The 11032-nt window shown below is 39.8% G+C and overlaps 1 protein-coding gene across 2 annotated transcripts; it reads left to right on the forward strand.

Moving 5' to 3' along the window:
• The first annotated feature begins 139 nt into the window (after positions 1-139).
• Positions 140-11029, forward strand: LOC113020227 (KH homology domain-containing protein 4-like). Of its 2 annotated transcripts, XM_026164008.2 has the most exons (14): positions 140-316; positions 1250-1514; positions 1612-1731; positions 1852-1928; positions 2148-2200; positions 2328-2533; positions 3070-3278; positions 3811-3871; positions 4137-4194; positions 4419-4654; positions 4938-5042; positions 9213-9298; positions 9379-9497; positions 9969-11029. In XM_026164008.2, the coding sequence occupies exons 1-14, from the start codon at positions 288-290 to the stop codon at positions 10097-10099; spliced, it is 1755 nt and encodes a 584-aa protein (XP_026019793.2). In that variant the 5' UTR covers positions 140-287; the 3' UTR covers positions 10100-11029. The 2 variants fall into 2 exon arrangements, with proteins under 2 accessions (XP_026019793.2, XP_080144659.1); XM_080288533.1 differs by lacking the exon at positions 4938-5042.
• Positions 11030-11032: the final 3 nt, after the last annotated feature.

The following is an 11032-nucleotide window of genomic DNA, read 5'->3' on the forward strand; positions in this document are numbered from 1 at the left end:
ACTTTTTAATGTGTTTCTTTTCTTTTACTTTATTTTAAATCAACAGGCTAGCATAACGCTACGTTAACCAGGTGAGCCTTGATTTGTTATGAAGCGTACTGAAAGTGAGAGAGACTCTTCCAGAACACGAGGACAGCTCCGCTTCCGCCAAGTCAGACTTTGCGACAAGTCGTCAGAAGAAATCGCCGGAGCAGGAGAGAAAGAAGACCGATGGCTAAGGCCGTGTAGCTTTTGTACTGTATCCGAAAACTAGTATCAATTTACTATCTATTTAGTGGAGTTGTGCTATGTCTTCAGGAATGACGGGGCAAACACCGTGAGTGTCTGTTTAGTTTGTTAGAACTTAGTCGTTACACAAGCTAACGCCACACTGCAGAGTTCACCGAACAGTAAGCTAGTGTTTGTTAGCTTAATCTGCTAACTGCCAGCACTACCATGGCCTGTTAGTAAAAGTTAGATTGCAGGGTGTTATTTGACGCTAAAAAAAATTCAACAACATACATGGGTTACTCTGAGCTTATGTGTTCAGTGTACACCAAAATTATATTTTATTGGAAAAACTCGTGAAACCGTATCGTAACTTGATAGCTAGCTAGCTTAGCTCTCGGCGTCTGATAGCTTAGCAATGACTAACGCCGTCTTATTTGCTAATATGTTAGCTAACAGCTTCTACCGTTACCAGAATCCACAGATTTTACACACGAAAGATTGTTAAAACATTGAAATGCACCGGTATGACAGATGTCTAGTAACGCGGAATACGATTGGCTAAAATAAACAGCTATTCACCACGTTTACTGTTTAGCATCATCAGCGAAGTGTTAGGCAATTTGTCTTGTGATACCACAATGTATTAGTGTACGGTATCTAAACAGATCGTTATAGCACAGACAAAATGTTGTGCCGATACTTTAAATTCCAATGACTGGTTTGGACAGTGGTAATATGGGTGCTCATGTAGTATTTCTCAGGCTGTCCTTAGGTTAAAATACCTAGTCCCCTTTTATTTGACGTCACGGAGTTGTTTTTTGTTTATATTTATTTTAGGCAAATAATAATAATAACTTTATTTGCGTAACACGTGTCAAAACAAAGTATTTCCCAAGACATAATGGAAAACATTTAGGAAGAAATAAAGATGAAAAAGCGTTAGGTATAGGAATACTGTCAATAAATAATTTGATAAACTTGGATTGTTATAGTATTATAGTTATAGTATGTTATATGTTATAGTATATCTTTTTTTCAGGTGCCTAACCAGCCGTTGGGATAAGCCAGCCCAGCCTAAACAGAGTGTAGACATACACCAGCAGAAGAGCAGTGAAAATGCAGCCCACCCTATCTCATTGTCAGGAGTCGTTTCTGGACCAAACAGCACAGTTTCCCAGGCACCAGAAACGGGAGGAAAATCTCCTCAGGGAGGAGTTGAAATGGCTGCAGCAATGGCTGCTAAAATAAATGCTATGTTGATGGCAAAAGGAAAGCTGTTGACTCCTCCACCATTACTTGCAAAGGTGTGCAGTTAGAGAGCTGCTTTGAATAACTGTATCATGTATGTTTTTGTCGTTATTAATGGAGTTTAAGTTTTCTGTGTTATTTCATATATTTTAGACTCCTCCAAGTGTGCCTGTGCCAGCTGTTACAGAAGAGATGGTGGTCACTGAAGTCGACATAAATGATGTACCACTCAACTGCAGGGACCTTCTTACTAAAGGCAAAACACAGGAGGAGGTTGGTGGAAAGTGACCATAGCAGTGTTCCATTTAACACTTTTGTCACACTTTTAAAACAAGTTGTCTCTTAAAATATCTTTTTTTTTTTTTTTTTTAAATCTTCTTTTACCTTTTTCAGATTCGACAGTTTAGTGGAGCCATCGTTTCAACAAAAGGTCATTTCATGACAGAAACTGAAAAGGGAATAGCAGCAGGGTATGTGTTTCAAGTCTTAATACTTTGTTTCTGCAAAAGTAGACCCCCCCCCCCCCCTTCCCACCCATTTGCATATTGTGTCTTAAGAAAATCTACATTAATTATTTACTAGAATAGTGAAGTTCATCTAATAAAAGTAAACAGACAAACCTGAATTAATGAGTTTTGCAGTGATAAAGAGTGTAAAATGTTGTCCATGACCGATTTTCTTTCCTTTAGACAAAGACCTTTGTATTTGCACGTTCAGGGAAAGACCCAAGAACAAGTCAACAGTAAGTAGCACATTTTATTGGCTTAATATGCTGAGGCTGACATCATCTAATGTAATTCACAAATGTCACAGCATGTAACAATTGATGTGGCAGATGCTCAAATATTGGTCACTTTTCTTTGCAACAGAGGCTGTAATCAGGATAAAGGAGATCATCTCTGAGGATGTGATGAGGACCTCAGCAGCCTCGGGGGGACAGCAGGTGCCTGTAATTCCACCGCTCACTCTCTACCCTCAGCCGCCTCGACCTGTCGTTCCTTCTACTGTGCCACGGATGCCCAATACCACTTCAGTGCCAGCCCAGGGTCATCGACCAGCAGCTCCTCATTTAGGGGTAGGCAGATGATTAAAAAATAAAGTCAAATTTGTGTGAACTCATCAAACCCTAAATATCAACAACTTGATCTTTAATTTTGTTATTTATGTCTCCTTAAGTATTGGACAAAGACAGATAAGCTGTACATTGTAACCAAAGGTTCAAGACTAACAGTGCTTAGTGAGAAAGATTCTGTAGTCAGGCAGTAAACTGAGGGACACACAGTAGTAGGATTGTTTATTTGGGTGTATAACAATGCTACATTACTCAAAACCTAAGATAAAGTTAGGGTTATGAAATATAAAATTAATTATGCAGACTAGGTTATTGGGAGTGGAGGTAAAGAAAGTGAAGCAAGTGGAGACTATGTTGCTTTCACTGATACCTGCCTCCAAAATTAAGGAGCAGAGAGAACGTCCCTGGTCTACAGTGAAAAGCCTTGGATTACTGCATCTGCTTACAAAGCACTTTTGCCTAATGTCAAGCATGATTTCACTAAACAGCCATAAGGTACATGGTATTGGTAAGGTAACCATGTCTTTATTTCTCTTCAGAGTTTTGTGCACACAAAGATTTTTGTGGGTCTGGACCAAGCGTTGCCTTCATTCAATGTGAAAGAAAAGGTTGAGGGTCCAGCAGGTTCGTACCTGAGTCACATCCAGACAGAGACGGGAGCTCGAGTCTTCCTCAGAGGAAAAGGTTCTGGCTACATAGAACAAGCATCGAAACGAGAGTCCTTTGAACCTCTTTATGTCTACATCAGGTATGTTCATTCTAATTGGAAGAGTCGTTAAATGACATATACACACATTCAGTATGTGCTGTGTGGTTTCAGTGTTAGAGCCCTGCTTGCAGATGAATGGTCGTTTGCTGCATGGCTTTTGCTAGTTTTACTAACCTGATGAACGCTGCGCATCTGCAGCATGTGCTAAATGGTTCAGGTGTAGGCCAGAGTTGTGTCTCTTCAGACCATTGATGTGGGAGAGATCCAGAGGCACAGAATTCATCCAAGGAGATTTCTGCTTTTTGAAAAGACAAAACTTTCTGTAGAAACTGGAAAAACAGTTTTAATGACGTAAATCCTGTAAATTACCTTTCCTATTGCTATTCCAACAGTCTAGCAGCTTATTTTTGTTTTTTCTTTGCCAGTGAGTTGAGCTAGCACGTATTAAGCACAAGTTTTAAAGGTTATGGCACAGTGTTGGCTTCACAGTTGGTCTATGTAATGATAATATGTGGCTTTAGTCCTTTACTAAGTCTGTTACATCCTGTTTAACAATGGACCTTTGTTACAGCCACCCAAATGCAGCTGGATTGGAATCGGCAAAGAAACTCACAGAGAGTCTCCTGGAAACCGTAAGTACACACTGTTATCACTGTATTTGTGTCAGAGGGGATTTGTATTGCATGAAAGTCTTACAGGAGGTGTAAGAAAGTGAAGCTACTAAAGCGTATAGTTTTCACTGATACCCACCTCCAAAAGTGAAAGTGGTAGTGTGAACCACCTGATCTCCAGAGATAGGTTTTGAGTGCTCTGCACCTACCCACAAAACTTTCTGATTATAGAGCTGCAGTTTTGTCTGGTTCATTACATCATTTTAATGTTTCTTTCATTCTTTAGGTGAGAGCTGAGCATGCACGTATGGTGTCGATATACACAGCCACGGGCTCGACACAGTGTGAGTATTCTTCTTAAGTCTTGTAACTAAACAGGCAAATTCCAACAGGGTGACCAAATGTAAGGTACTGACTAACTTCGTTCTCCTTGTGGTAATTAATCCTCCCGTGACGTCTTTAGTGGCTCAGCAATTGCTTGAAATAGTAGGTCACAGTTGTCAAAACACCCTGTTATTGATCCATGTGATATGTGCTATTAACTCAGGGTTCTATACTTTCATTTCAGCATACGCAGTACATGGATTTCCACCTAATAGCAATTACTCTAGCCAGGGGTCCTGGTATAACTACCCAGCAAATGGGTATGCTGGCGGCTATTCAGCGTATCCAGGAGCCACTGGTTATTGGAGTAAGGCAAATGGTCCCCCAAGTCATTCTAACTTGTCGACAAACCCTCCATCTTCTCAGGCAATGGTTCAGTATCCGGTGTGTCCTAGGAAACCGCATCCCTATCTTGTTCAGGTAATTATAAAAGTCTAAAGCTGCCACTACTTAAAGTTCCCATTTATTAGTCAGCTGATTTAGAGTGCTACATTTTTAATTGCTTGTTGGAAGAGCCATCAAAAACTGTGACATCATATAGCTAAAACCACTGAATAGATTAATCAGTTTCCAGTTTCAGTGCAAGTTTACACTAGAAGTGCAATAAGACATGAAAGTCATCGAGGTCTTTAGGAGGAGTTTTAGTTCTCTTAAGGTCCTGTGGCAGCATCAATGTGTATGTGTTGGTTTTGCCCTACCCAAGGATCCAAGCAGCAGTGAGACAGTGGAGCCTGAAGGATCTTTAAATACCCCCCCTGACTCAGGAAGTCCCAAGCATCAATTCCAGGAGGGGGCTAAGGATGAAAAGGTTAGCTGAAAAGTAACATCTGTACATATCACTAATAGATAATTCTGCCCATTTTAACATGACCATTACTCACCGATAAACCTGTCTGAATTGCAGCTGATTAGTCCATCTGGTTTTAAACAGAGAAGCTTCAGGCATCACTGCTAAACAACCAACATTGAACAGAATTACACATAATTATAGCTCATGAAATTATTGTATGAAAATATTAGTTTCAGTTTGTTCAGCATAAATACTGACCGTCTCTTTTGCTTTCTGTTTTCCCAGTTAGTTGTTTACCAAATTACACAAGTGTTTAAGCTGAAAGTTATTGTCTGTAATACAAATGGCCATCAAACGGAGCTAAGCAGTGTTTTTTGATCACAGACATTAGTTTCATCTGTATCACTGTGTTAATTTAAAAAAAAAAAAAAAAAAAGATTAATACGGGGAGGGGATCTGTGACTTCTGCCATTGCTATTTGTGTTTTCGGATTTTCAATGGTGTCAGAAATATAGGCAATCACTATTGTGCTAATAAAACACCAGCAGTTCCACTCTACATGTGCATGATCATTTAGAGCCCATGCTGGAAAAAGTGTGTGTTAAAATTAGGGGTGCAACAATACTCGGATCGATATTGAACTGTTCGATACAGTGCTTTCGGTTCGGTACGCATATGTATCGAACAATACAAAAATTTTCATTTATTTTATCAACTTTACTTCTGACGATGCTGTCTGTGTTGAGCGCTCAGTGGATCTGCACTCGACAGTGCAGCCTAGGCAGAGTAGTCGAACGCAGATTCACTGAGCGCAGGGCAAGCTAGTGAGACAGAAGTTAAGCTGTCGTTGCAACATGGCAAATTGAACCTCCCCCACCCTCATTCAGATCTGGCGTTTGGAACTATTTTGGTTTTCATGTGACGTATGACCCTGAAGGTCAGCACGTCATGGACAAAAGTAAAACAGTATGTTGGATGTGTCACGCAATGCTCAATTACATGGTGGGAACTAGTGTGTTAGCGCAGTTAGCTCGTTAACGTGTTGGCCGTCCAGCCCCATGCACGGGGCGATCCACGGTAGCTCGTTAACGGAGATTTGCGGTGTTGTGGAGTTAACGTCATTTCAACGAGATTAACGCTGACAGCACTAGTGGGGAACACAACGAATATGACTGCACATTTACTCCGACATCATCCTAGTGCAAAGACAAGTGGAAGCAGACAAAAACAACAAGCACGCATGCTACAAACTTTACCCTAGACAGCTGTTAGCACATGATTCTCCTTATGGGGACCTGATATGTTTAATATGCTGCTGAGGGTATAGCCCAGAAGAAGTGTATAGTATAGCTTTTATTTTGGAAAGAGCCATTTCTCTGTAATAAACTCTCTTTTCCAAAGATGAGTGATTTCTCGATCAGATAAAAAAAATTTTTTATTACTTTGTTGTTTCAGCAACATTAAATTTAAAAACTGTACTTTTGAGTTAAAATATATATTTATAATTTTAATAAATGACAAATTAAAAAGGCATGAACATTTTTTTTTTTTGTATTGAAAAAATATCGAACCGTGACACCAAAGTATCGAACCGAACCGTGAATTTTGTGTATCGTTGCACCCCTAGTTAAAGTATGTCCTATTATAGGCCAAACTCGAAACTTCCGTTTTTATCAAAAATTTTAGAGAAAGCAGTCTGTCTTCAAATACAGGCTTACTTAGTTGCAAATAATATTACTGACAAATACCAGTCTGACTTTAAGCCACACCATAGCACTGAAATGGCCCTTCTAAGAGTCTATAATGATCTTCTTGTATTTGCTGACTCTAGTCGCCCTGCCGTTTTAGTTTTATTGGATCTGTCTTCACCCTTTCACATGGTTGATCATAATATACTCTTGAGGAGGCTAGAGCATGTTGTAGGCATCAAGGGTTCTGCCCTTAACTGGTTTAATTCTTACCTCACAGATAGATCCTTCTCTGTTGTGATGGGAGGATACTCTTCCTCTGTTGCCCCTCTCTGTTGTGGTGTGCCCCAGGGGTCTGTATTGGGCCCTCTATTATTCTCTTTGTGTATGCTACCCTTGGGCTCCATATTTGAAAAATACAATATTTCTTATCACTTTTACACTGATGACATTCAAATCTATCGTCAACTGACTGATGATTTGTCAGCATCATTGAACTCCCTGTACGATTGCCTGAGAGAGGTTAAAGATTGGCTGTCAGATAATTCTCTCATTTTAAATGAGAAAAAAACTGAAGTTACGGTGTTCGACAGCCATATTCCTTGAGACCAGCTTGTTGCCCTGCTGGGGCCCCTAGCTAACTGTCTCTCTGATTCTATGCGTAACCTGGGTGTCTATTTGGATAGCTCCTTTAAGCTTGATAAGCAAGTATCATCTGTAGTTAAATCTGTTTTTGGTTTTTTTTTGTTTTGTTTTTTTTCCAACTGCGCCAGATTTCTAAAGCTAAGCATTATATACCACACAGGGACCTGGAAAAACTTATCCACGCTTTTGTGACCTCCAGGTTAGATTACTGTAATTCTCTCTACTGTTCTCTCTTCAAAGGCTGCGACTTGTTCAGAATGCTGCGGCTCGCCTTCTTACTGGAACTAGAAAATTTGACCCTATTACTCCGGGTCTTGTTGATCTACACTGCTTACCAATCAAATATCGCATTGAGCTTAAAATCTTGCTACTCACTTTTAAAATCCTGAATAACATTGCGCCCGGCTACCTCACTGACCTCCTCAATCTGTACACTCCTTGTCGTGCATTAAGATCATCAGGTCAATTACTCCTGGCCCAACCTAAGTTTAGACTGAAGACCATAGGCGATCATGCCTTTGCTTCAGCTGAACAAAGCCTTTGGAATAGCCTCCCTGCTTCTATTCGAGCCATGGACTCTATCCAATCCTTTAAATCAAGATTAAAAGCATATCTATTTGACTTGGCTTTCCTGACCAGTTAATACCCTTTTAAATCTTTTAAATTTTACACTTTTAAATCTTTTAAGTTTTATTAAATTTATTATTTTATTATTAATTTTACTGCTGTTTTTGTCTTCTTAGCAGATTTTGTATTTATCTAACTCTTCTGGTCTGTTAGTGCCTCTATGCTGCCTGTGCTTGTGCCCGATTTGTACCCTGTTATTGACTTATGCTGACTCTCCATATTACTGTGAAGCACTTTGGTGTGCCTTCGGGTTTTTAAATGTGCTATATAAATAAAATTGTATTGTACTAACAACATGTTCCAATTAGGAAGATAACATTAGATTACTGTTCAGTAAAGATGTGAAAAGTACAACAGGTTTGTTTTGGGGTTTTTTTGTTTTTGTTTGATTGCATTTGGCCACAACTTTGGCTTGGATGAAAATCTGATCATGTTTTATCAGTGCTCAGTTCAAAAACAAACTTTATTGAAGCTGTAGTGCCTATTATCTCCCATCAAAAGCACTTTGGGTTGTAATTTATAAGCAGATTTCTCTCTAGTTGCTCCCTACTATAGATCTGCCTTTAAATTCAGATATTTTAAAATAGAATATTAAAGATTTTAATGCCTTAGTCCATGCAAGAGGTCTGTGTTATACAGCGGGGGAAATATTAATTTGATCCCCTGCTTGAATTTGTTAGCTGGCTCACTTAGAAACTGCATAAAAGTTCTGAAATGATTTACATGTAGATGAGTGAAATGAATATTTGATCTCAAAGTATAGTTTGACAGTAGTAAGATGTGTCTTTGTAGTTTGTCACCATGTTTGCACTGTTGTTTGGTCTTGCTCATGATGGTGGACAGGTTTAAATTGAAGTAACTGGACAGGTTTGCTTGATACACATAATGAGTTGAATGAGATCAGGAGTAATTATTTGTCATCTCTGTGCCACACAGCCTATCTGTGGGATCCGGGTTTTATGGGATAGTCTATTGAATAGTTGTTTTTTTTCCTGGTTTCTCTCCATTACATTGGAACTACCATAAAAATTAGCAACTGTTCATTTCTTTGTAAGTGAGCAAACTTGCTGGATCTTGTTGCAGCCTTAGCTGAGTATCAAAATAACTTGAAGCAAATGGGAAGCTCTGAGTGTCTTCCAAGGTTTTCACATGCTAAAATAATTTTCTTTTGAGACAAGCTTTTTCTTTTGAAAGTTTGTAAAAAGGCTTGAATGTTCTGTCTTTTTAGCCCTACGCCATCTCTCCAGAGGGTCCAACTCATCAGGAGTCCACCCTTCCTGCACCCAGTGTTGGCGAGGAGAAAGAAGTAGAAAGGTCTGCTCATAGATCATTGTTTTTCCCTTGTTCTTCATGAGTCTTGTGTAGCGTAGATATTCATATTTTTCTCTGTTCAGGTTTCTGATGCCTCCCCCGCCACCTCCCTGCGTGGCTCCCGCCGCTGTTGCACGCAAAAGGCCAAGAGATGCCGTGACGGATGATCCAGCGAGTCTGCCCAGCAGCACCGCGTCATTGGGTATGCTGTTCTTTATTTCCTAATACTCTGAGAGCCTGAGTACTCAGATATTTCTTCTGTGGTGTTGTCTGTTACATGAAATGGCATCTCCCCCCCGTGGAGCAATGGGGGAGGAGTGGAGACCTGTGTGAAACCTTCCGCTGGTGAAACTCACTAACATGCTCTTCTTGTATATGTTTTTTGTCTTTCCCTTGTTTTCTCTCTCAACATGTGTCCCTGGACCTGCCTGTTATGGATGTGTGATCTGCTGCCGTTTCATTTGATATCTTCCCTCCCCCTGGCTGTGGATCAAACGAACTCAAAAACCACCGCTAATATGGGGCTCCTCAATGGGTTTCCTTTTTGTTTTCTTCTCCTGCTTTGTCTACTCCCCTTCTCTTTTCTCTTTTTCTCTTGCTCATATCTCCCACCTTTCTTCTACTTCTCTCTCTCTCTCCATTTTTCTTTTTTTCCTTTATTGTGCTCTTGCAGGTGTTCAAGACGAGGTGTGCGAGAAGAAGCCTAAAGTGTTCAGTGATACATCAGGGTTAGTGCCCTATGGAGGGGATTCCTCCGATGAAGAGGAGGAGAGGAGCCGTAGCAGTAAGACAGATAACTCATAACCTCTGCCCCGTCCCATCCCCACTGTCCAGGACATTCATAGACCACATTCAGTAGATCAGCAAGTTTCACAAACTCAAACCGCATCAAAGGAAAAGTCCACCCTTGTATCATACACTGTTCTGGCATGTTACACCACATTTACTACAAAGACAAATATATTTGCTGACAACTGCCTTCGCACAAAGCAGGGGAGAGTCCTTTTTATTCTTCCGTTTTTCAGAACAGATGCATTTTTAATTTTAAGCTCTGTCAGGATCTTGGAGACAGTTCTTTGAAAGTTTGTGTACCCCTTTTACTATTGACATACCTTTTAGATCAGGTAGCCAACCTTCAAAGCCCATCGGTCTTCATACAGCATTCGTAACATGCTTTTTAAAAAAGGACACATGTGGAAATAGAAGGTTTTTTTGGGGGGGAGTAAAGTAAGGGGGGGGCGTATTCAAACTTTCTGCTGCCTATGTAGAAAATGTAAATATAGAAGTCTAGATGCGAACTATTTCAGCGTCAGTGTGGATTTATGTTAAAATGTCACACCTCTTTGGGCTACATTTGTGGGTTTTTTATTTTCTTTTTATGAAATAGTGATCTGATTGCAAATTCAAACACATCATCATTAGCCACTTTATACAGTGTGTGGAAGTATTCTGGGTGGACTTTCCTTCTACATATGTGAATATAGTTGTATTATAATTTCAATTGGTTTTTTTCCCCCTTTCATTTTTTTTCTCAAATGCATTTTTTTTTTTTTTTTTTTGGTGGGAGCGCAAAGAAAAGACAGCTCCTTATTTCCCCCTTTGGACTTAAACACTCAAGTCTGCTGCAGTCACAGGTGGTTTAAATATTGTACAATTTAGTGAAACCTTTTCTTATCTTGGAAAATGGTGTATGCCTGTTCCCATGGAATACTATAATAAAAACATTTGAAAGCAGTG

Source organism: Astatotilapia calliptera, chromosome 1 (assembly GCF_964374335.1).
Source record: "Astatotilapia calliptera chromosome 1, fAstCal68.1, whole genome shotgun sequence".
Taxonomy (NCBI): Eukaryota; Metazoa; Chordata; class Actinopteri; order Cichliformes; family Cichlidae; genus Astatotilapia; species Astatotilapia calliptera.